This window comes from Fistularia commersonii, chromosome 18 (assembly GCF_037954325.1).
Source record: "Fistularia commersonii isolate RoL2024-O1a breed Wild chromosome 18, RoL_Fcom_v1.0, whole genome shotgun sequence".
Lineage (NCBI taxonomy): Eukaryota > Metazoa > Chordata > Actinopteri > Syngnathiformes > Fistulariidae > Fistularia > Fistularia commersonii.
In genome coordinates this window covers 3,866,747-3,893,397 of record NC_141301.1, presented here as the reverse complement: position 1 = coordinate 3,893,397, position 26,651 = coordinate 3,866,747, and the positions used below count along the sequence as shown (strand labels likewise).

The window sequence follows — 26,651 nt, the reverse complement described above, 5'->3', positions numbered from 1 at the left end:
TTTGTAATTATAATACCACCTATGCTATTGGTGATGATATTTTCTCATCTATATTTAACAATCAGAATCACTGAACAGATCGCATCACAGGGGAAGTTTAATAATGGCGACTGACTCGGTGATAATAGGCAACCACTTTCCTCTGTGTCTGGAGACCTGAAGGCAAGCAGGGGTAAATTTGGTAAATAGTGCCCCGGGGCAAAACTGGAACGAAAACATTCAATGCAAAATAGACCACGACGCGACTTGTCATAAATATTTACGCTAGCGACATAGAATCAGTTGACGGCTTTGGATAGAGAGGTGGAATTTGTGCGCTTTGGTCATGAAGACGAGCACCTGAGGCATAGTCTTCAAGTTTAAAGAGAAAAAGCACAAAAATCCAGAGGATGTTGATGCAAACTATGCATGTAATGGGATTAGGACCCGTGTGGTTACAGCTGCGGGGAATAAGTAACAGACCTTCACAAGCGCGCACACACACACACACACACACACACACACACACACACACACACACACACACACACACGTAACAGGATGTGAGGGAAGGTTCAAATGGTAACATTTATTGGGAGTTTAAAGCAGATCTATAAAAGCAGCTCTGCGAAAGCATGCAAGGTGACCAGGTTTGGAGTCCGATGCTAATGGCTCACCTGCTGTGACAAAGCAATTATATATAATTAGCTAAATGGCAGCTAGAGCTGGACGTGTCCAAGGCATTTCTGAGGTCAGCGCTGACTTCATCACAAATCACAGCAGGTAGCCTTACGATAAAGGAACCGTCTTGGAAGTTTAATATCTGAGGATTTTGTCTCAAACCGCCATCATCGAGCTATGACAAAAGCTCTGGAAACGAATCCAGATACACATTTCCGAGGATCAGCGCGTACGTAAATACACTGCTCAAAAAAATAAAGGGAACACTTAAAAAACACATCCTAGATCTAAATGAATGAAACATTCTTATGAAATACTTTGCTCTTTACACAGTTGAATGTGCTGACAACAAAATCACACAAAAATGATCAATGGAAATCAATTGTATCAACCCATGGAGGTCTGGATTAGGAATCACACTCAAAATTAAAGTGTAAAAACAAACTCCAGACTGATCCAACTTTGATGTAATGTCCTTAAAACAAATCAAAATGAATCTGTGTTGCTTCCTGAGCGGACACTATGATTTCACACAAGTGTGATTGACTTGGAGTTACATTGTGTTGTTCAAGTGTTCCCTTTATTTTTTTGATATTAATAATGGCAAACCATCACGCGGCTGCTGAGACAGATGTAAATTTTTATTTTAAAATGTGTCACAAGTTTCTAACCTGCACACCCAGAGCGCCGGAGGGAACTCTGGTGAGGAGTAACCGCTGCCGCAGATCTCGACAGATTCGAACGCGGCGCCTTCTGACGGCGGGAGTTAAACGTCGGCTTTGAACGAACCAGGTTCCCCCTGTTGGTTTCGGCGTGAAAGACAAGCCCTTTAACTATCATCTAAACCATTTTAGCACTGCGGTCTACTTTCTTAAATCACTTTTAAAGTACCAGACAAAAGAGAAAATTGACGGGTGTGAAAACCAGCTTTTTTGGGGGGGGGAAACGCCGCCAGTTCTCCTGTTAAATGGACTATTTCTGAACGGTTTAACGACTGAAAAAGAAAGAGGTGAAAGCGGCATTTTGAAGAGATTTTTGAAACAAATATTACCAGATGAAACACGCATTAGCGAAATTGTTTCGTGTTCCCCGGGGGGGGCAGGAGTATGGTTTCCGCTCAACATTGTTTTCCCCCTCTCATCAGTCACGGCTGAACAGATTAAATATACTCTTTCCCAATGCCATATTATTAAATACTTTACCAGATATAAAGTTATTTCACCTGAGCGAATAATTCTGTTGGGTTTATATTGCCAACACATTAATTCGACAGCTACAGCTGCAAAAATAAACTGACTATGTAATATTTCTAGACACAGATTAATGCTTAAAGATTGTTTAAATAAACCGTGTTAAGTTTCGGTCTCCTGAATGTTCCTCTCAACTCTCTGGATGATTTTCACGATCGGCTTCCCGCTGGAAAATTCTTGGTTTTGCCCACGAGGCTCCACGGTTCCCTCCGTGGACAGCAAACATATCTGGTCGTGCTCCTGAGACGGACGCCTGTTTTGCCTCTGGCGGGGTTTTTTGCGACGCTCCGGCAGCACCGAACCGTTGGCCAACCCGCTGGGATATTCGGAACTGTCGGGGTCGGCGGCGGCGGACCTCCACGAGGGGGCGCCGTCATCGTGCACGTCCAGGAAACGCCGTGGCTCATCGGCGGACAGTCCCGGCGTGTACTTGAACGGGTTTCCCGGGTAGGCCAAGGGAGAGCTAGCGACTTTAGCGGCCGCCTTTCCTTGAGATTTACCCCTCATCATTCCCAGGACCTCGTAGCGGAAGCTGGAGATGTTCTGCTTCAGCTCCTACGATTGAAGATTTTTAAACCGGATATTATAAAGAACCTAAGAAAAAATAAAACTCGGCTAACTGGCGCACCGATCGGAAATACCTTGAAATTCTCCTCTGTCAGACCATCCTCTTTCTTGCCATCTCTGATCATTGCGGCCACGTACCGCTTGACTAGGTTTTTCATGACCTCCTGGAAAAAAAAACAAAGAAAACACGTATTTTGAGACAAATTAACTAATTTGCAGACTTTGTTTTTTTTCCAACAATTACATGAAAGTAAAAGCTGTAGAGGTGAAAAACAAACCACCTGATACTCGTGGTTTAATCTCACATTTTCAGCCGCTCTTCTCTGCAATTGAAGACAAGAACGTCCGATGAATGAACAGATGCAGTCTATTAAAATCCAAAGAAGTTATTTTTCCTTTTCTCTCATTGTCACATTTAGGAAAATGTCGTCAATGCAGTGGTAACAGTTTAATTTCCTTTTTTATTTAAAAAAAAAGAAGCACCTTACCCCCAAGGTTTCAAAGGTCTCGCGCTGTTCTGTACTCGGTCTCTTGAAAACATGTATGTTTATCCATCTAATTAGATAAAAAATGGACTTTGGACTGGGTATGATATTGAAAGGCGACGGCAAAGTCGCCCCCTCCTCGAAATAGCTCATCCATAATTTGGTTCTCGCAAACTTCCATTCTATATCGGCGTGATCCTGAAAAGGAATAAAACCCTTGAGAATAAAAATAAAAGAACACTACGCGGGACAGAGGAGTTTGCTTAACCCGTAAATAAAAGCAACTTAAACGCTCACGGCGATGTGCTGGTAGGAGTTGTTCATCATCGCAATGAGCATGTTCAGCAGAACCACCAGGGAGATGATGTTGTACGTTCCGAACATGGTGGTTCCCACGAACTCGGTGAATTGGTGATCGGGCTTCACCTTCGTAACGTAGAGGGAAATCAGGCCAAACACGGACCAAAACAATGACTGCAACGTCTCAAAAAGCCTGGGGACGTAAATAAATAAATCAAACCGCGTCCAAAAATGACACTCGGGGGTAGCGTTTTTTTTTTTTTTTTTAATTTTTTATTAAATCCGTGACTTACGTTGAGAAGGCGTTGTTCTGCTGGGCGCAGCGGATCCCCGTGCAATTATTCCCCTCGTCTGTTTCATAGTAAAAATAGAGCTGGTTGAGTCCGTTGGCAAAGGCGTGCAGCACGAGCCAGTAGATGAAAAGGAACTTGAGGATGTCCAGAAGCATCCGACCCAGCGAGATCTGCAAGGGGCCCAGATGGGAGTTGGCGTTGAAAAGGCAAATCAGGCGCAAGGAGCTGAAGATATTAGCGATGGCAAACAATGCCTCCGCCACCAGAGTCGGATGCCACATTTCCCAGCTGAGTCTGGATTTGTGGCCACTGAACTGTTGAGAAGAAGCAGACCAAGAACAGACTCTTACTTTTCACAGTTTTACAGAGAACTTTAGACAGCTTTTTGAAATCTGCATTTAAACCTGGGAATTTTACGGTCACGTCCGCGACCACACATTTTTTTTTTTGAGTATTTTCAATCAATATTGAATTTAGAAACTCCTTATTTTTTCCTTGTCTTTGATTTTGTATGGATGATGACATACAAAATAATGTGAAAAGATTTTTAAAGTTGAAATAAAATGCGAAAAAAAAATTTAAAATATCTTAATTATTTCTATATTATTTATATTATTCTATATTAAATAGTAAATATTCAAATTACAATTTTCATGTTTAATTTTCAAAATACCCGATTTGCACGCGCGTAAAAAATAAAATAAGAAATGTGGCCGTGGATCATAGGGTACCTTCACGTAAGCGACAATTTTCAGTGAAATGGTGGCGAGATACAGCGCGTTCATGATGAAGTCCATCAAGTTCCACCAGTCATCTATGTAGTCTTGGAAACCACTGTCCCACATCTGCTTGATCTCCGTCCAAATGAATCCTTGAACGAAGAAGGTCATTCATCCAGGAAAAAAAAAAAAAAAAAAAAAATTACGTAAAAGAAAATACCAGGAAATGTGATTTTTTTTTTTTTTTTTTTTTTTTTTCCGTAAGCGCGCCGTCATATTACCGAGCACCCAGGGCAGGATCAACCACTCCACGGCGGTGGGCGCTGGGCCCTGAAAGTCAGGTTTGGGGGTGACAATATGCTGCGACGCCAAGAGGAGCAGGAAGAGGAAGGTCAGGTAGGAGGCAGTGTGACAGATGAATTTTATGAAGGGTTTACGGATGAACAACCCATAACGGCTTTTCGGTGAGATCAAGTAGAAGACGGACAGCAGCGGAAAGAGCAATCCGATGAAGACGCATGTGATCAGCTTCACCGCCCAGTGACGCCTCCTCCAGCCGGGGAAGTGATCGTACCAGCGAGACGCCAGAAGCTGCTGACAGTTGGGCTGTGCGACAAACTGAGGACGGGATGAGAAAAATAGGAAATTATAATTGATTCTGCCAAATTTGCTAACAAATCAGTTCGGTTTACGCAGAAGAGGAGTACGAGTACGCAAAACTTCACACGTCGTTGTACGTATTATTAAAAGTACAGGTGGTCCTCACTAAACAACGGCGTTATGTTCCAAGGGGTCTGTCGTTAAGCGATTTCCTTAAGCGAAATACCGTTTCTATCATCTTACCGTAGAGTATTTGCCTACAAATCGGGCAAATTTTACTTTACCTTTTCCTATAATGTTTATATTTGCATGAATATAGGCCAAGTATAAGCGCGTACACTACGTACTCACTCACAACTCTGCTGCCATATTTTAATATTATCGTAAATCCCGTCGTTACTCCAAGTCGATGTTAACCGAGTACGTTGTTAAGCGAGGACTAAAAAACATATGATGTTTACTGTTAATATTCATTAATTCTTTCCCACGTCATGAAGTTTGTAGAGACATACAACCATACAATAGAACTTATTTTTGGACGGTGGAAGGAAACCCGCAGAAACATGGGAGAGAACACAGAAAGGAGGGTTGTCGCGAACACTGCTGACCGTCGTTAATATTGATTAATTTCAATTAGATACTTCTGGGGTTCGCTATCTGCACATTTGTAAAACAGTGACTGCCATCTACTGGTTGAAAAACAGCTTATTGACAAGTTAGAACCCCTCTTCATCGGCCACAAGCGATCGACTATCTCCGATTGCATTTGCGTGGAAACACAAACGTTTGCTTATGTCAGAGCTCAGAGTCCGCCGCTGATCTCTGAGCGTTTTTGTTTACTTGGCACAGACGGCGTCTCCGAGGCGACGGGGCGCTTCGCTGGGAAAGCTATCACCGCTTTCCATCCTTCCCCTCCGGTCTGGAGTGTTAGACAGAAACACGTTTTCACAGTGAAAAAGAAGCCAAAGGCTCGAAACTGACAACTCCGATTTCTGGCTCTCAGAAATTCAAGAAGGGGAAAAGCCGTCCCCTCCCGTCTTGATCTCCGTTTTCCACCGGCCGGTTCATCTTTCTATCCCTTCTTCGCTCATCCTTCCATTCATCAATCTCTATTTTAGTCAGGGTTGAAAAAAGAATGACGCTGACCTGCAGGCGTTTGAAAATACAGATTCTTTTTTGCTCCGGGAATAAACAAAAGGGCAGAATTTTGAGGCTGGTGACAATTCGGGTCATACTGATACCAAGTTACCAAGGATTTGACTTTACCTGAAGTTAAAAAAAAAAAAAAATCAAAATAGAAGGATACATTTTTTTGGTCTTTCAGCTGTTTGAACGTATTTAACATCTGTTTTTCATTTAAAACCTATCACAATAAATCAATACGTGCTATTCCATGCGGCACAATGAGATGGGAAGGTTGGCGGTTTGATGGCAAATACAAGCTAGCGCTGATACCAGCGCATTAAATTGATGCATCCTTTTTTTTTAATTTTTTTTTTTTTTTTTTACGTTATTAGATCTACAACCACATAACGTTAGGGAAAGCCATGGAAAGCATGATTTTTCTCCGTCACCTGGAGCTCAAACTTTACCGTTTGGGAGGCTACAAGAGGTGCCAGGCAAAGAGTTAACACCCTAGTTTTCTTCCCATTATACAATTATCGTCCGACTCGTTTCTCAAACCCATTTTTCCTGCGGTTTGAGATTCGATATAAACATCTGCCGGACATCCTCATCTGGTGATGGGATTTAATTTCAGTTTGACCAAGTTAGAGCAAAACACATCAACGCGATGGCGGTGCGGTAGGGAGTCATATTTCAGAGCGCTATTCGTCCTCCCCGCGTAACGTGACTCGAGGCGATATGCGGCATCTGGAGGGACTGGGATTTGTCAAAGGGCATCTCTTTGTCAAAGGGAGGTGAAAACGAATCCGTCCACACGTCCGCCGTGCACGGCCGCGCTGTCCGGATCGCTCTGCTTCACAAGACCAAGTAAACAAGTCTGTAAAAAAGTGGGTTCATCATGAGGACACGCCGCGTCAATTTGAGCAGTCCATCGGTTTTGTCTGTATGTGCAGAGCAAGGAAGCGACAAAAGAAAACTCAAACTACACAAAAATGTTGTTTTTTTGTTGTTTTTTTTAAGTGTGTGTTAACACGCAACACAAACAGAAACCGCTTTACGAGAAATATAAAATCCTTAACTGTTTTATTTGAATTTTTTTTTTTTTTGTTATCAATATGGGGGTGTGAAGTGATGGGAAAACATCTGGGATGAAAAAAATAAAAGGAAAATGGTCTGTAATTTAGACATCCAGTAAGTGCCGGTGGTCGATGTAGTCCATTAACAATGGGAGACTTTCTGCGATTTTATCTATTTATCTTTTTTTTTTTTAAGAAAAGCCATCAGCGGGGGAAAAGCTCCACTTGTTTGCATTTTTCACTCACAACCAATTCTATCGGTCTACTTTTGTGCAATTGGGAACAGGCAGAATATCGGATCTAATCCAATTCGACGTATTTACTAGTTTCTCTTTGTTTATTCGCATTCACTTTTAACATCCGGATTTAAAGAAACTGAAATAAGGGACAAAGAGTCCATTTTTTTACTCTGTAATTTCTCAAATTTTGTTGGCATTATTATTATTATTATTTTAAATATCCATTTGGATGGATGAGCGAAGCTTTTTAAACAAGCTATGTAGATGCTGATGGATTTCTCACCTTTAACACAAAAACAAAAGAGTCCCGAACCCACTGTTGCAGGAAAACTATCAAAATGAACCTCAGCCTTGAGCTAGAAAACGTATAATAAAGGATAAACTCACAATCATTATTCATCATTTAGAAATAAGCCAAGAGAAATACAGTCATTAATTTCTCTCATCCCTAAATGTTGATGTCTGTTTTCATCGAACTCTTATTTCTTCGCTGTCACCTGTGTCTGTTCTCAATTGGAGAAAAAAAAGAAAGCAATTTATACAAAACCGCAGATACAAACAGTCATAAAACGAAACGAGGTTAATTTAAAGCGATTACACGAAAGTGACACTCATTTTCACGAGGTGTTACATTTGAAGCGTCGCTATACAAGCGTCTTGCATTATATTTACATTTCCTCGATATACACTGCTCAAAAAAAATAAAGGGAACACTTAAAAAACACATCCTAGATCTAAATGAATGAAATATTCTTATGAAATACTTTGCTCTTTACACAGTTGAATGTGCTGACAACAAAATCACACAAAAATGATCAATGGAAATCAATTGTATCAACCCATGGAGGTCTGGATTAGGAATCACACTCAAAATTAAAGTGTAAAAACAAACTCCAGACTGATCCAACTTTGATGTAATGTCCTTAAAACAAGTCAAAATGAATCTGTGTTGCTTCCTGAGTGGACACTATGATTTCACACAAGTGTGATTGACTTGGAGTTACATTGTGTTGTTCAAGTGTTCCCTTTATTTTTTTGAGCAGTATAGTTACACACTCCAAGAATGATATATATATGAAATTAAGAGTAAGCTTCCTTATTAAAATATTATGATAGTAAAAGGGAAGTGGCACTGGCTTAATCCCGTCATTATCTCCAATTATCCAGTTCTCATGGGAGTATCTCAGCGGACTGATGTAATGCATTACATTAACAGCCAGCTTAGCAATCGCGTGTCCTCGGAGCCCGCAAGGCATCTCCGCCATTTAAAGGCCATCGGGATCGTTTGCGTTATCTGATCCATGTCGTATATTGATTTACAGCAGTCCTTCTCAAAGGGGGGGCCGCGTGTGACCCTGAGGATCGCGCTTATTTTGGCCGTACTTGAATAAAGTGTATTTGCACATCCGCTGCAGTAGTCGGCAGTGGCGCTCTCATTGTCAGACTGTATTAGCTCGATGGTGTCGGGTTTTTTTTTTCTTTTTTTTTTTTGCACCGAGCAGGAGATATGAAGTGCTGTAAATAAACCCTCAAGAGGCAACATGAACTTTTTTTTTTTTGAACAGCGATGAAAAGAAAGGCGGAGAGAGACGAAGATAATGAGACAAAAGGAAGTCACCCGAAAGCTAAGACGAGCGTATGTAGCGCTTGGCTTCACTAAATTTAACACTCAAAATCTTTTTCTGCTACAGACTAAAAACAACGTTAATAAAGTTATTCTTTGTTGTAAGTTGAACTATATTTCTTTCTTTTTTTTTTTGTTTTCTTTAATTGTAATAAGGATATTATTTTATGCAGAGGTTATAGACTAACTATATTATTTGTAGTCGCGGCGGAGAGTGGAGGGGCGTAACAGAAAATAATTGAGAAACACTGATTTACAATAATCGGCCTTAACATGCACAACTTTATAATTTCTTCATATGTCTGCGACTGTGCACGGGAAAGACCCTGCAGTCTTTCCGAAGTTGGGCGACTCCGTTTCCGTTGCGTCATCGGCGCTCGATGGCCTTTCTCATTTCGCAGGTTCCGAGTTACTATCGTATCACGTCATTTGTTAACATGTACCTGTTGAGACGATTTCTCTTTCTAATAACAAGTTGAAATAGAAGGCGGACAATCTTTGAGCCCTGATTCCTCGTAACTGTCGCCAACTCACGGTAGACGCCGGTTTTCCGTAAAACATCTCAAAGAGAGCGGTCGAGACCCGCTCTGCACGAAAAGCGTCACGGGAAAACCGCGTCGTGTTTTGGCGGGATATAAATAAAACCCAACTCGACTTGAATTGAAGTCAAGAAAATAAAATTGTGAACGCATCTTTTCCATCTAAAGGCTTTCACAATAAATATCACGCTATGTAGCTCAGTGGATTGAACGAGCATCCCTCCAATCAGAAGGTTGGCGTTTCGATCCCCCGGCTCCTGCTGTCTTGCGATTTGGCGCCGTATAAATAAAATCTTGACTTTATAAAGATAAAACTTACCTCCTTCTGACAGTACTTGATCGCCAACTTTAGCCTGGCGAGATCATTGGCGTTCTCGTCGATCAGGGGGTTGATGTCGTCACGATAGTTCATGATGATCTCCAGTTCTTTAGAGCTTCGGGTCTGATCTAACAGTTCCTTCGCGAACCGTTTACAAATACGGGACAGCTCTTCGTATTCCGAGCGGAATTCTTTCTCCACGTTGCTGAGCTCCCTCAGCTCCCAGCTGAGCTGGAACGCCGTGAGGAAGGGATCCTCGCTGGAGAGGGCGATGAGCGACGGGCTGGCCAGGGCCTTGTAGATGTTTAGACGCGAACGCGAGTGACGCAGGCTGTCCACGTGGGAGCTGGACACGCACTCCACGCAGTTACAGTGCACGTTGTGCGGCTGGGGTATGGAGACGCCCCTCTGCACGAGCAGTTTGATGATCTGGTAGTTGTTGGTGTGGGCTGCCAGGATGATAGGGGTGATATCGGGGGTAAAATCGGAAAACTGCTTGCCCCGGAGAATCGGTGGAACCTGTTTCAAGGAGTAAAGAGGGGAAGACAGAAAAGCACATCTCGCGCGGGTCTTGTGGCTGGTTCGCTACGTAAACCCTCATTTCCAGACTATAAGCCGCTACGTTTTTTTTTTTTGAACAGCGCGGCTTAAACAACGTCGCGGCTAACTTATGGATTATATAACTGCTGACGAGCTTCATGCAGCTAAAAAATTTAGCATTGTGTCACATTGGACCGATGAAATTACCGTGAAATGCGGAGGTCATTCAAATTCCGGCACTGAAGAAGATGGTTTTTGTGATAATAAATAAGAAAATCCATCTATCCATTTTCTATTTACTTATAATTTTTTAATGTTATTTCTTTATTTCTTTATTTCTTTATTTCTTTATATATTTTTTTATATTATTATTTTTTATTTCTTTATTTACTTATTTATTTATTTATAATTTTTTGATGTTATTTTCTTTATTTCTTTACTTTTTTTATTTGTTTAAATTTCTTATGTTATGTCATGTCATGTCATGTCATGTCATGTCATGTCATGTCATGTCATGTCATGTCATGTCATGCTATGTTATGTTATGTTATTTATTTATTTACTTATTTACTTATTTATTAGTTATTTATGTTATTCATTATTAATCTTTTTTGTCAGTCGTGTTACTGGCACTGTTTGGAAAAAAACATTTCCATGTACATGTATTTGATTTAAAGTAAATATTTCTGTGTGAATATCTCATGGTACAACGTGGATACCTGCGGCTTATAGACAGGTGCGGTCTATATATGTACACGTATTTGTATTTGCGGCGAAAGTTCAGAGAACACGGTAACATGTAAACGTCCATGGAGGTTGTCGGGCAGCCAGGTTATGGTGAATTCTTCTTGTCGAAATCTCCTCCTCGTGGCAACTGAGTTTTGAATTTCTTCACCTGAAGAAGTTTCACCCTCGTCCGAGAGGCGGGACGGAAGAAATTCAAGTCCGGTTGCCACGACAAGAAGATTGACAAGAGGTGCAGTAAGTGGAGGTTGTCATATTTGTGACCGAAAAGAAACCCGTCAATCATAAGGAAGTCCCGCCTTTCAAGATTTTCAAGATACCCTCTTTTATTTCTCCAAACAAAACTCTGATATGAACATGGAAACAGACGACTGAGAATTCATACGTCAAACCGGGACAAAGAGACACCCAGTAAGGAATTCGGCATATATACAGTAGATCCCCTTTAGATATAAATCACTTTTTATTCGAATTTCTCAAGATACGAAGCGTGATTTAATTTTCTATCATTCTGCTTTGTGCTTATATATTACAGCACTACAAGTTTACAACAACTATGATAATTAATATCCTTCTTTTTCATTTTTTTTTTTTTTTTTATATTAATATTGTAATTTTATTAGTTTTTTGGGGGGGGTTGGAACAATTTAGTTTTTTGTTATTTTAAGTGGGGGAAAAATGAAATGAATTGAAATTAAATTAAATTAAATTAAATTAAATTAAATTGAATTAAATTAAATTAAATTAAATTAAATTAAATTAAAAAATCAATATATGAACCCAGTTATGGGACAAATTAAATTTGTATCTTAAGGGACCACTGTGCATGTAAACATTAGACACTGACATTGACACCGAAACAAAAAATTGTTAAAATAACGGTTGAATAAAGAAAAGGAAAATAATTTGCCTCCGATTTTCCGAGCATCTCGACTCCCGGCAAGCACTCAGTTAACGCTCTCTGAGCATCCTGCAGGCTGGAAGGAGCTACACTCTTTTATATCTGTGTTCCCTTCTGCGAATGCGTCACCGAGCCGCTTAAAAAACAGACTTAAAAAGCGCCACCTTTATCGCACCGCCTGAGACGGGACTCGCGGTTTGACAAAGAGACCAACGGCGGCATTTCAGAGAAGATCTCCAAAGATACCATCCGGGAGAAAATCGAACTTTTAAGTCTTTACAAAGTGCGAGTCACAGGCGGGCACTGGCCCTTTTTCGGCTGAAAAACGAAATGGCTGAAGAACTCTTTTTTTTTTTTTCTGAGATGATACCACAAGTTTTGATTACTTACAAATAATCCCTTCGCCTTTGTCGGACGGCTGGCGAGATAAACAGCTTGTTAAACCAGATTGACGCGTATTTATCGCCTCCGTTTTGTTGTTTTTTCAGCTCTTGTGAGTAAAACGTAATCGATACGTTTAAAAAAAAAGAATCAGCTAAATAGGAATAGTGGTCACTCCGCTTATCTTGTTTCGAAAGAAGCTGAGGGAGCATTTGTTTGAAGGATTTTTGCTCATTTAAATAAGAAATAATCAATAAAGAATAGCTTTTTAGGGGAAGCAAACATCTCTACGTACCAGCAGCCTACCTGATTTTCAACGCGGGGCTTCTTGTGGTTGAGCAGCAGCTCCACGGCGCCGACCACTTCTTTGCGAATAGCGTGGAGCAGGGCATCGCCCACGTGCACGTTGTAACTGAGGAGCAGCTCGATAATCTCCAGGTTCTCGTTTTCGATGCCGATGAGCAGGGCCGACCTGCCCAGGGAGTCCACGCAGTTGATGTTGATGCCGAAGTAGATTTCGGCCTCCTCCAGGGCTTGTTTGACGCTGGCGTAGTCCCCCTTCTCTACGGCCCCGAGGTAGGCCTTCTCCGGGGCCGAGAGCTCCGACTCGGCCCTGATGATCCGCAGGGGGATCCGATCCCTGAAGGAGGAGTCGCCCTTCTTGTAGTAGAACCATGACATGTTTGCTGGATCACCAGCTGAAGCTGGATGACAAAAAGCGGAAAGCGATAAATAAAAATGTCCCTCCTCAGTTTGGCGTCATTTAAAAAAAAAAAAAAACAGAAAAAATAATGATTTTCAAATTTTTGGTTTATCATTTAAAATAATAAAAGTGATAAATCAATTGATTTAGATATAATATATTTATATATATAAATATGATATATCCAATACTAAAGCTTTTTTTTTTTTTTTTTTGGTCTTCTATTTGACTATATACATTTTTTTTTTTTTTTTTAATTTGGAGAAAAATGTAATCCAATTATATTCCTTCCACACCCACTTTTCTGTCTTCGGTCGTGACTCGAAAATGAGCGTGGAATCGCTGCTGCCGGCGTGGAAAGTCGACTCGCCCGGATCCTCGTCTCATCCCCACAGAGCCGCTCCGCGCAAAAAAAAAAAAAAACCCGCCGCCTCCTCCGACGCCGCCGGGTCACTGCGGGAGCATCCCGCCCCACGCAAGATCCCCGCCTAATAGCATGCGTGAGTCATGGGGAAGAGGAAGCCACTTCCGCTCGTACACGCAATGATGTCTGATCTTCATCATCTTCATCACCCCAGACCAAACCATGGGAGGTGATTTTTATTTCCCTATAAATATCAAAACTTTTTTTTTTTCATCTCAGCTTATCTTCAAAGTGTTTCCACTCCGAGCAAAATAAATAAAACCCGGCAGCAGGTGATTATCTCTGATAATAAGAATTTATCATCTCCTCTCTTCCCAAGATCCAAAATATCTTTTTTTTTTTTTTTTTTCAGAGAACTTCTTTAATCGGATCAATAACTAAGATGTTCATTCGTGTATTTAAATTGGAAGTTCCATGTTTTTAGGACTGCGGTAGGAACCCGGAGGGAAACCTAGTAGACTGTCAGAATCCAGAAATATCATTTATGAACCGCCATTGTTGACCTTTACTTGGTTTCTATGCGTTTTAGTCAAAGTCAGCTTTATTATCAATTTCTCTACATGTTTTATTATCAATTTCTCTACATGTACTGTACTAGTTACTGTATAAAACATCTGTATATTTATACTTCCATCTGCATATTGCCATCTGTTAATCATACTAATCACTTATTATTTGTACATAATCTGCACATCACAATTATCCACTATAGTTGCACCAGCTGTACATATTCTACTCATATCTTATCCACCTCTACTTGCATTAGTTGTAAAAAAAAAAGCATTTATTCTTTAATACTGCATTTATCTGTAAATAATTCTTTACATATCCACTTCTGCTTTTCACACTTCCAATTAAATGCTAATTGCATTGTGTTACTCTGTATCCTTACATGTGTGAGGACAATAAAGTTGAATCTAATCTGATCTAAAATATACAGAGGGATCGAGAAGACGTTTCTCACAATCCCACGATCACATGTAATTAAGAAAAATATAATAATAAGAGTCAACATCATTTCAGTGATAGACTTGATATTATTGATCCCCAAAACATTTTAAATTATTCAGACCACTTATCCTGCACTAGGGGTCCTTGGGGAGGGGAAAGGCAAACCATCCAACCATCCACTCTCACTCACAAGTTTGGCAAAGGAAACCCCCAAAGACATAAGATAAGATAAGATAAGATAAGATAAGATAAGATAAGATAAGATAAGATAAGATAATCATACTTGATTGATCCCCATAGCGGCAATTCTTATGTCACAGCAGCACAACAATAATAATAAATATGAATATAATTATAAATAAAAGAGACAATAATACTGACAAAGTAAAAAGAAAGGATAAAAATAGAAAACACAATGAGAACAGCAGGGATAAAAATGAATAATCAGAATGAGAATGAAATGCCACAAGGATAAAAATGGACAACAGAGTGGCAACAAAGATAAAAAAAGATAGATTATAAAAATGGTAAATTAAGATAAGATAAGATAAGATAAGATAAGATAAGATAAGATAAGATAAAAAAACTCACCTATTTACTGTGAATTGTAATAGTTTAAACTGTAATAATTTATCTGTATATATGTTCATAACTGTGCAATATTTCATGACCGCTACATATTTTTTCATACTCTTATGCATTTATCTTAAGATAAGATAAGATAAGATAAGATAAGATAAGATAAGATAAGATAAGAGTCCTTTATTGATCCTATAGGGGAAATTCCTTTGTCACTGCAGCACTGCAGCACTGCTAAATATAAATATAAATATAAATATAAATATAAATATAAATATAAATATAAATATAAATCAACAATTAAAAGGACAACTACAACAATAATGAAATAAATAACAGAATGAGGACATAACATGTGAATGAGCGAGGTAGTGAGTTTAGTGGCAGCACCGATGCACCGCCAGCCCGTCAGAGTTGCGCGCCGTCCAGACTGTTGTTGTACAGTCTGATGTCCGTGGGCACAAAGGAGCATTTGAAGCGTCGCCCTCTGCAGCGAGGAAGGATGAGCCGCCGGTTGGATGAGCTGCCCTTCAGCCACAGCTCGTCCTGCAGAGGGCGGGAAGGATTGTCAAGGAGGGGAAGAGCTGACTGCTGTGCAGTAAATAAAGTCCCTAAATTTGGCCCCAACTAATTGTTCTGGCATGGAAAGAAGAATTTGTTGTGCTTCAAAGATCGTTCCTTTTTTTAAGCTATAAAAAAAAAAACAAAAAAAACATGGCAAGTGGAAATATGTATCAAAACTGTGCTATTTTCAATTGTTAAAGAGGTCGACGTAATGTCACTACTCGGCATTTAACCATCAGTATTTCTCATTTGCCCCAATAGAACCTGCTCTCCTTTGACCGTCAGTAAATAAACGTGACATTTCTGCCCTCTTCTCGTCAGAGAAATTTAATCTTTCCTTTGCTAATAATGTATACGGTTAAGTAAATTTGCTTTCTTAAAATGAGACATTTAAACGGGGTGTCATCTAAAGATATTAGGAAAAACTGCCACTCTAACTCTGAACAAGTTAGTCTGTTGATATTAGTTTCATCTTCGTTGCCCTCCATCTGCCGGTTCTGCAGCCTTGGAAGAATTCGGACAGTGCATGCCGTGCAGCCAAGATGGCCATGGCCTTTTGAGCTTATCTTTGGTAACAGATTTTTCGGTACATAGCAATTAGGGGAAACCGAGTGCTAATGGTGCTAATGCTCCATATTGGTCTGGAAGCAATCAAAACCACTCCAAAACCTCAGGCTTCCTGTCAATCCAACATTTATTTTTTTATTCCAAAAAACTGTAGAAAGAAAGAAATGAGCATGAATGATGATAATAACGAAGATAATAAAAAGATATTGTGCTGTAGAATTGGCTATGCACAGATGATATGCCTCCCATCAGTTTAAACCAGGAACAAAACACAGCGTGCGTTAATGTTTTTAAACCAGGGGGAAGATAAGATAAGATAAGATAAGATAAGATAATAAAGTTTCAAGGTTCAAGTTTCAATCATGATAAGATTTTTTTTTTTTTTTGCTGTTTATACAATTTCCTACTATTATTTATTATTGTTATATTATTATGTTTTACTTGAAAATCTGGCACAACAATTTCTTTCGGGATAAATAAAGTTGTTCTTATTCTTATAAGATAAGATAAGATAAGATAAGATAAGATAAACTTTATTGATCCCCTTAGGCGAAATTGCTTTGTCAAAGCAGTGGAACAGTTATAATGTTAAAAAATAAAAAATTAAAATTAATATGACAATAAATATGAATAGAGAGGCAGAAGATGGCAAGACATCCATGAATAAATAGACAGCAACAACAACAACAACAACAACAACAACTACTACTATTACTACTACTACTACTACTACTACTACTACTACTACAACAACAACAACAGGAACAGGAATAACAGCAACATCAGGGATAATAATGGACAACATAAAGGAACAGTCAGGGTGAAAAATAAACAACTAAATAACTAAACAACACTAAACAACAATATAAATAGAGTGACAGACTGCATTTTAGACATTTTAGACTGACCGCAAGGGGGCAGAGGGAAATCTCCCTTTCCTGCCAAAACAGTAAGTGGTCCCCACTTATCAAGTCCTTTCACACCTTGCAGTTTCAAAGCACTTTACATTAGATAACGTTTATCCTCTTGCACACTGATAGCAGCGGAGTTGCCGTGCAAGATGCTAACCAGACCAACAGGAGCAAACGTGGGATTCTTGCCCAGGACTCTTCGACAGGCGAGACGGGAATCGAACCGCTAACCCTCCGAAGGGAGAGACACCCGTTCTACCAACTGAGAGACAGCTTCCCGAAAATTTTAATTGGGTCTACCGGAAAAAAAGCTACCAAAAAACATGAAAAGTCCCTCCCTAGCATCCCCAGGAGGCGTCCTTGGGGACGTAAACATCCTGCCGAAGGTGTTTGGAGTTAGAAGGGTTAGAAACTATTTCTGCCCAATATTTTGTTGAGAACTCGCTGTTGCCATTACGTCCTCTGACCCACTTCCTGGCGTGTTTACTCCCCCGATGTTGACACCCACATGTTCTCACTCGGAATTTATTTGGAGGGATGATAAATAATGAAGCTGCGATAAAGTTTTTGGATTCCCACAGTGATGAAGTTTAGATCAGGCGCTGGGGTTCTCCAGCCGCAGCAGCAGCTCTGAAGTTATTCAGTATTCATTTGGTGAAGAAAAAAAAGGAACGCAAATGTTTCTTACATTTACTAGCGAACGGGAATTAAACATTTATTTCACTTAGTTATATAATAATTGTTATATATTATTATATTTTATTATATAATTATTATATATTTTTATATATATTGTTATATGTATTATTATATACATAATAATTATGGTATTGGGGTTTAACTTTTTGTTTTGACCATAGCTTGTACATTTACAATGGTGAATGGATAGGATCTGGGATGAGTGTATGGGACAGAAAACACATGTTAGATGTTTTGGAGATAAAGGGCATGTCTTCCAGCTTCTCCTGTGGACTCCTGAGGCGAGACACGATCCCTGCAGATGCCCGAGCCACCTCATCTGGCTCCATCCGGCTCTTCGATGAGCCCCTCCCGGATGGCCGAGCTTCTCACCTCATCCCTAAGGGAGGAAACTGCTTGTATTCATGATCTCATTCTTTGAGTCACTACCCACGGTCGTGACCACAGGGCGGGGACAAAGTAAATCGACCGGTAAATCTAGAGCGCCGCCTTTTGGCTCGGCTCCTTCGTTGCCGCAACACCGCTGATCTCCATTCTCCCCTCATTCATGAACAGGACTTCGGGATATTTGAACTCGTCTATTTTGGCCCCGGTTTCATCCCCGGCACTCAGAGGATCCTCCGCCTTGACGGACTTTTGCCTTCACTTCCGTCTCCGAACCGCTCAAGTGAGAACTGGAGATCATGATCTGACGAAGAGAAACAGAACCACATCATCTGCAAATTGGAGAAACTCAATAAGTTGCTATCAATTATATATTTGTTTTTTTCTTTTGACATTAGTATTCTAATGGAGGCACTGCTGTGTACCAAAAGACCCAAGCCAGATTGATGACTACATAGTGTTGTAATGCTAATAAAAGCTCCGGTCTGGACACAGTGGCAGCGGCCAGCTGATCTACTGTGGTGACAAATTAGGGTTCAGTCTCCCATTCGCCAGTTTGTCAGCAGAGAGTCTATAATTTATGAAAAAGAATCCATAACAGTCACAGCAACAACAAATAGCTTCCAGAAAACCGTAAGCAACTGTGGACAGGGGGTCTCGACATCATTAGCCAAAAAGTCATTTGACAAAGTGATGGAAAAAGAAATGTTGGTCAGGGCGCGTGAACATTTGTTAACAGTGTGCTTAATTAATAAACACCGGGGCGGGACATCAATATAATGTCACTAAAACCCAAACACAAGAACTTAGACCATATATTTATATATGTATATAAAAAATATATAAGGTGACTCTTCGATACCCAACACTATGTGAACCAAGACGACCGTCTGCTCACAGGGAACGTCTTGAATTCTGAAACGCCTCGCAATGCTTTTAAAATAAAAAAAAAAAAGGTTACAAAAAAAAATTGAGAAATCTTCTGTAATTAGGATTCTCTTTTTTTTGTTGAACCGAAGGCGAGGGAAGAAAAGGACACATATTGATTTCTGTCCTCAACGTCCAATTCCCGCAGACACCATGATGAATGGGCTTAAATCCAGAGATTATTAAGTCTTGAAAGTAGTCGGGCAAGTCTGACAAAAAGTTGACCTTTGCTGAAAAAGTAATACTGACATACTGTGTAAGAAGAGACAACAGTCTCTCTTTTTGTGAAGAAAAAGCAAGCAGAGGTCATTTCTAGTATATCCTTCACGATACTTTGTTGTTTTTTTTTTGGCTAATCTTATAATTAGACACTTGCGTCCATCTGTGAGTAAGAGAACACCCTTGTCACGCCGATAAAGGTTGTTGCGAAGAAAAGTGTCGCTCAGCAGAAAAAGGCCTGTTTGAACCTCGTGACAAACAGCTGCCAAAATGGGCAGAATCCATCAGAAATGACGGAAAGCTCTCCCATCCCCCCCGGCAACTGAGAATTTCTCTTGTCCCTTTCTCGGTCAACCATCAGTCAAATGAAACTCTCATTTATTCATTTACAATGATTTATTTATTCCCTCTGGCCTTTTTTATGTGACGTATAAGACACGTCAGCACGTTCACAACTTCATCAAGCACTCATCTTTCTTCTTCATGAAGTCCATTTTTTGGACCAGAGTGACACTATCATTTTACCAAATTGATCACACCTGAAAAACCACACATGAAGATATGTTGTACTGTAGAAATGATTAATTATATAAAAAGATAACTGTAGTTATTACACAAAATAGAATCTGATTATTTTTATAGAATATAATTTGGGGCGGCACACTGATGCAGTGTATTTTTTCAGCCGAAAAAAATGTAAAATGAAAAAGTAAATTAAATGGTTGTATTTATTCAGTGATTTGTACTATAAAGTTATTTTCCACTTAACTTCACCATTTTTAGTTTTTTTTTTTTTAAATAGCTGAAAAAAAATTTACATTTACCGTTCAATTATGAAGAAGAGATGTGCGGTGACACGGCAACCAGCTGAGCCCACTATGGATTGCACAATGATACCGCCAACTGTGCTGGCATGCAATGCACGGAGACCGTATTGCTGTCTCTGTGTATGTCACTATTAAAAAAAACACTTTTAATATATGAATTAAATTTCCACAGTTTAGCTGATGTGTATAATATTTTTCGTCAACAACTGTTACGTGTTTCTTGCGCCGACCCATCATAAAACGACTGCAAAGAGACATTAAGTGAGGCACGCAGTGACGGTGCCTCATGGTAGTGGGTACTGCTGATCTTTCTTACTAGAATAATAGAATTAGCAATAGCAAGCTACAGTAAACAGTTAGTCAGTCAAGTGCAGCCATCCAGTTATTTTTTTTTCCCGATCTCATTAGGCTGTACAGCTCACGAACGGTGAGGGATGAATGTAAATCTCCTGGGCAGCTTATCAACTTTTTGGCCCAGAAGGAGCTTATTCGAATTGTTCCTGAGGCGACAAAGTTCTCCGGCCAGTGGTCACTCTGCTCATTCTCAGCACTGAAAAGACTCAAAACATACAATCCCCAACAGGACCGATCAAGGACGACTGTCTTCACTGGCAGTGATTTCCACTGAGACAGAGACTTTTAAAACTGAAGACCGATAAGGAAGACTTCTACAAGCAAGGTATCAATACTTTCTTCAGAAGCACATGAACTTCATTTACAAGGAAAAGGTAACATTAACTGCTGCCAATAAAATGGTGAATGAGCAACTCTATAGGGTTCATATGTTTGTAAATCTGATTGTGATGACCATCCATGAACCTCACGGCTCGTCAGCTTTGGTGAAACATACCTCTTGCCCAAAGACAGCTGGGATGGGCTCCAGAAGTCACGCTAGCATTGTGGTTAGCGCTTCTGCTTCACAGCAAGAAAGGTTCTAGTTCACCTTTCAATGTTGAGTCTCCCCATGTGAGAATGGACATCCTCTGGTTTTTCCCGTTTCCACCCACTGTCAAAAAACATGCAGTTTCAACCCCAAACTACCCATTGGTAAGAATGAGAGTGTCACGGGTCGCATGGGCGGACTCGGGCAGGGAACCACACCTCAGTGCAGGAATCTGGATTGAAAGCGCTTTGAGTTGAAACGGCAGGTAGGGTGTCGCTGGTAAGCCCCTGGCCCCGAGACAGAGTTGCACAGGGCTGGGTCTCACCAGGACGGTTGGCAGGCAGGGTCAGAGGTTACACCAGCCGACTGGCTCCGGTTGTGGCAGGGTTCCGCAGTGGTCTGAGAGCCACAATCCCCCGGCGCTAGGCAGAGCGTGCCGCTGCCCTTTATAGGGATCTCGATTAGCGGCATCTGCTGCAGCTGGCGCCGATTACAAATTGGGATCAGGTGTGATACCCCGACAGAGAGAGTGAATGGTTTCGCTGTGGTCACTGAAGGTAAGATAAGATAAGATCGAGGCGAGAATACGAGGTAAGATAAGAATACGAGGCGAGACTTAATTGATCCCCATAAGGGAAATTCTTTTGTCAGAGCAGCGCAACAATGATAATAAATATGAATATGAATATAAATAAAAGCGACAATTAAAAGGACGAAGACGGAGACAAGGTTAAAAAATAGATAACAGAATGACGACATCCATCCAGCCATCCATTGTCTGCTGCTTATCCTGCACTCAGGGTTGCGTGGGATGCTGGAGTCTATCCCGGCCGTCGTCAGGCGAGAGGCGGGGTACACCCTGGACTGGTCGCCAGTCCATTGCAGATAATGACAACAAGGATAAAACTAAAAAATGAGGAAATGACGTGTGAATGAGTGAGGTAGTGAGGTAATGCTAGCATAGATGCGCCTCCAGACTTGTATGCTCTCCAGACTGCTGGGCACAAAGGAGAGTCTGAAGCGTTGGATTCTCCACCGCGGTTAGCCATTGGCTGAATGAGCCGATCAGTCACAGCTCATCGTGCAGGGGGGTGGAAAGGATTGTCAAAGATAGCTCCCAGTTTGTCCTTCACTTTCCCCGCTGCTACTGATTCAAGAATGTCCAAGTTCAGTCCAGGCTTTCGTCACCAGCTTGTTGAGCCAATCGACCTCGCCAGTTTCGGCACCGCCCCGCCAGCACACTTTTGCGAAGAAAAGCATGCTGGCTACCATAGACCGGTAGAAGGTCTCGAGGAGGCCGGTAGAGACACTAAACAACCTCAGGAACAACATCGGCAACAGGCGAACCTTGCCGCTTGCCCCAAAACCAGATGTGGGCTAACGCTAGGGAAAATGACAACATTGGGAGTTTAGTTTGGGATAATGCTTTGTTTGAGGGTTTCCTTTCAGGTATGACTCTAAAACTTGGCTTATTTAGCATTAACGTCACTATTAAAAGTCATTCAAACCAAGAAATGACATGATCGTGCATGATTAAGCACACCATTGAGTTCGACTTGTGGTGTTATTTCACCGCACTCTTATTATTCAAACATCCCTCAGCTATTGTCACACAGGAAGAAAAAAAAAAATGGAAATTCAATCATCACACTGCATCAGTCTGGATTTAAAATGCAATGTTGGCAAGTCCTGGCAATGATGCGATTTATTGGTATTCAAGACTGTTTCAATGTATTTCCCTATGACAAATGAAGAATGTTTTCCTCATTTTAAATGAATTCAGATTTGGAGAGGAGGATTGTCTCTGCACGTCCGCTACCTGGTGAGCGGGAATGAAGCGTGGGGGTCACAGGTTATGTTTATGTCTGTTGTTCGGGGTATTTTGTAAATTCACCAGGGTCAGTGACACCCCATCCCCCCCGACGAAAACGAACGAGAATTTGGACGTTTGTGTGCCCGGCGCTTATTACGGCTGTCAGCTGGGTGTGTGTGTGTGTGTGTAGCTTGTCTGGCATGTTCGAATATTGCATCGAGTGCAACGACGGGGGTTAAAAATCACCATTAAGTCTCATAAGTAAAACTCACATCTATCACGAAGCATTAAAAAGACATTACAACGCCAAAGGATGACAGATGACTTGGGCGACTTTGGGGCTAATGGAAAGATTAAGTCAATTACTGCTTGGCGGGGGGACTCGAAAATATTTGAGATGTTTCCCCAAAATATAAAAACAATGAGCGCTCGCGTAGACACCGGGGCTCTTTTATGGTGAGAGCCACTAACTGCACAACAACTCACCGGGAGAGAAACAAATTGCTGCTTTCACCGCTTTTTCTTTGCCTTCGTCGTTAGCATTGATCATGCTTTGCAGTGTGATGTTGTTGGATCAAAAAAAAAAGCATCCGTCATCCGATGAGGCGGACTAGCTCAACGTTGAGAGGAAAAAATTTGGAGCATTAAAGTCCTCCCTAGACAAGACTATAAATCTACTTGTTTTCACAATATCTGTTTTGCGTGATTTATTAAAATTAATTGAACCATTTATCAAACTTATTGGATTCATTTAATACTTAAAAAGATGTAGCATTCTCGAGAATTATGTAAGAGGCATCATCACCTTCTCTGCACTGGATTATTTTGTTGTAATTGTTTAACGCCATGTAGTGTGTTAGCAATTTTTTCATTTTTGTCTGTTTTTTTTTTTGCAGATGACACGATTCAGTTTACACGTGAAAAAGAATTATTAATTGCGTTCTGTTCTATAACGGCTTTCGGGAGTCAATACCATTTGCCCTCCATGGGGTAAAAAAACCCAATAACGTTGCAGTTTTGTCGTTATGGCATTGTTGAAACCCTTTTGTGATTTGTTTTTGGTGATAATCCACTGGTGTCGTGCAGAGATAGCAGGCCAAACCTCCTCTCTCTCTCTCTCTCTCTACTTACGCAACGAAAATGAATCCAGCCCGCAGGGTGGGTATTGATGTGGAGCGCCCCTCCGTTTTAAATCTCATCAGGAGAAGGAAGGCCTGCGGGGTATTTGGCAGAAATCCGATTAAGTAATGTTACCTTTGGCCTGTGGGTGACCACACCTCTGCAGGAGGCCCGGGGTTGAAGTTTTTAATATAAAAGTCTAAAGTCAGAGGCCACATTGTTTCAGTTACGGATGAGCTGTTAAATGAGCTGCAGGTCAACCTCTATTTAAATCCTTAACTGCTGCCATTGTGATTCAATTTAATTTGAATATTCACTTCTGACCCGCCGGCCTTTCGGAAACTGAATTTACACTTTGCAGAAACGCCAACGCATTCTGCTCCGCGGTTCATTTAGATCTCTTTTGCGCTGATGGAGGGATGCAAAACCTTGAGGTGTTTGTTTGTTTCTCATGCAAACAAACACCCCAGATTTCATAAAAAAAAAAGCCAAAGTCTGCCTCAAAGAATATTTGGTGCATCTAACCTTATTGGCTCACGCGTGAATTGCAGCTGCAACTCCGACAAGGTAGAGGACGACCTTTGCAGTACGAAGGTCAGGGCAGAAGAATCTAGCAGATGGGGAGAGTGAGAGATTGAAATCCCAAAACGTCGGCGCTGTATCCACGAGGAACTGACTGGATAATTGCACCGTTGGCTTAATTTGGAAAAAAAAAAAAAGAAAAAAATGCATTTATATGCACATCAGCAGCGTGTTAGCATGAACATAAACACACCTGCAACACGTGCGCGGCTAAACGCGGCGGGGAATCCGACAACGGGCAACGATCACAATAAGAAAAAAACAACAAAATCAAATCGGAGTGATAAATAGAAATAGAAAAGGTGCGACGGGAGCCGTCACGGGACTGTCGAGAGATATTTATAATACGCGTAATAATAACCGTTGCATTTGGCGAAACACCCTCCGAATAATTCCCAGCAGTGGGCAAACTGGCCAAAATATATTTAACGCCAGTGCATGTTTCCACGAAACACCGCCTTGCCTCTTGAGATAATCCGCTGTCCTTGCCGTCTCCGGAGGAATTCTTCCATCTCAGCCAAAAGTACACCCCCAAATGTCTGCGTGAAATTGCCAATAAATAGAAGCATGGACTATCTTGCATAACCAGGCCATGATTTCTCTAAATAAACTGTTGTATTGATTTTTTTTTTAATTTTTTTTTTTTATGAAAACATATACTTTTTTTTTTTTTTTTTATGCACGTGTTCATGAGCACGTGGCCGCCTCTGCAGCTCATGCGTCCGATTCCTGTCATAAAATATTCCTTTTTTTAAATACCACACAGCGCACCCACACAAAAGTCCCAAGTATTAGTTTGTGAGGGGTTTCTGTTATTTGTGTTGTTTGCCTGTGCAGTCACACACACACACACACACACACACACAAATCTTTGCCCTCATCTCTTGGTTAGATCCTCCTTAATTTCCACTGCGTGCTCTGCTTTGGGTTTACTGCAGAGCACTGTATTGTGCAAGCTGTGAATTATACTAATTTGTATTGTTTTGCGAACGGCGCTGTTGCTTCAGCCATGCGTTATAGTCATAGTGATATACGAGTGCGCGCACACCTGGGGAATTTGAGAGCAAATAAAGAGTGTGATTGAACTTGACTGCTTCCGCCGTTTTTTTTAGCTCTTTAGTATCCCGGGAGTAATATGAAGCCGGGTAAAGATGGATATGGTTGTCATCTGGCGGGGAGTTGTGTTTCCATGGCTTCTGTGATTTACCGTTATTTGGGGGGGGGCGGGAGGGACTTTGGAGAATACTGTCAACATTCCGCACTTACCCGGCAGAAGGAAATGGTCTCTGACATTTAATCAAGTAAAAAAAATAGCTTAATGACATCAGCGATGGTCCGGTGTCTCCGAGTCATAACCGCCGACAAAAATATTTTTGGATTATTCCCCGGGATCGCAAATGATCGAGGCGATGATGAAAGTGAAAATGACCGAGTGTGACCGGTGATTGGAAAGAAGAAATACAAACAGTAGATATAAAGTAGCTTAGGAAATTGTATTATTGGATTATCTGGGATGCACTAAAATACATGTATCGTGGGAAATGGGGGCAAAAGCGCGCTATCTAAACAACGACGCTTGTCTCGCGGCGGTGGTATCCATGTCAACCGTGTCAAGCTGAGCGCAGATGGCGCATCTGGCCGGGCCTCATTATCCCTTTATCAGGTTGACTCGGTGATGTCACATCTGGAGCTTCGGGGGCGTCGTCACGTGACGCGTCTATCCGTTAACGCCGTTATAAGAACGATAGTGTCGGTGACAGCGGGGGGGTGGGCCTTTTTCGCGTCCCTTTTTCGCGAGGTTTGGGACTGCGGCGATGACAAGGAAGGACGGCCTGCCGAGAGGGAAATGAAAGTTCGCCCCGCAATGAATAAACAAGCCGAAACAGATTATTTTTAGTTGCTTCCATCGGCAGAAGCGGTTCTTTAACCTTTTATTGCTGCTTGTTCACCTGAGCCCCTTCTTGATTGCAGCGGTGATGGACAGGCTTGACGGATGAGGCCAGACAGGAATCTCCACGGACGACGATGTTTGCGGACGACATCGTGATTTGCAGTGGGAACGGGGAGGGAAAATTCGAGAAGTGGAGGTATGCTCAGGAGAGGAGAGGGATGAAGGTTATACATGTGAGTGAGCGAG

General features: G+C 41.2%; 1 protein-coding gene and 1 long non-coding RNA gene across 2 annotated transcripts; one reads left to right on the top strand and one right to left on the bottom strand.

Moving 5' to 3' along the window:
• Positions 1-1,292: 1,292 nt before the first annotated feature.
• Positions 1,293-13,422, bottom strand: trpc4b (transient receptor potential cation channel, subfamily C, member 4b). The gene is made up of 11 exons (XM_086164321.1): positions 13,366-13,422; positions 12,669-13,066; positions 9,797-10,315; positions 4,556-4,892; positions 4,287-4,426; positions 3,556-3,869; positions 3,260-3,455; positions 2,966-3,160; positions 2,759-2,800; positions 2,552-2,641; positions 1,293-2,465 (listed from the first exon to the last, which is right to left on the bottom strand). Exons 2-11 carry the CDS (start codon positions 13,041-13,043, stop codon positions 2,013-2,015), a joined length of 2,661 nt encoding a protein of 886 aa, XP_086020447.1. The 5' UTR covers positions 13,044-13,066; positions 13,366-13,422; the 3' UTR covers positions 1,293-2,012.
• A 4,404-nt stretch (positions 13,423-17,826) lies between these two features.
• Positions 17,827-18,676, top strand: LOC147224200 (uncharacterized). The gene is made up of 2 exons (XR_015107480.1): positions 17,827-18,231; positions 18,316-18,676. It is a non-coding gene; the product is annotated as an uncharacterized LOC147224200 (long non-coding RNA).
• The last annotated feature ends 7,975 nt before the right edge of the window (positions 18,677-26,651 follow it).

What these genes read in the sequence shown, in the direction of transcription:
- trpc4b (XM_086164321.1), bottom strand. Translation starts at nt 13,043, where the DNA reads ATGTCATGGTTCTACTACAAGAAGGGCGACTCCTCCTTCAGGGATCGG. An exon ending in GATCCTGCCCTGGGTGCTCG is followed by an intron (nt 4,427 to 4,555) that starts GTAATATGACGG and finishes TCTTCGTTCAAG; the next exon opens with GATTCATTTGGACGGAGATC. An exon ending in ACTCCTACCAGCACATCGCC is followed by an intron (nt 3,161 to 3,259) that starts GTGAGCGTTTAA and finishes ATTCCTTTTCAG; the next exon opens with GATCACGCCGATATAGAATG.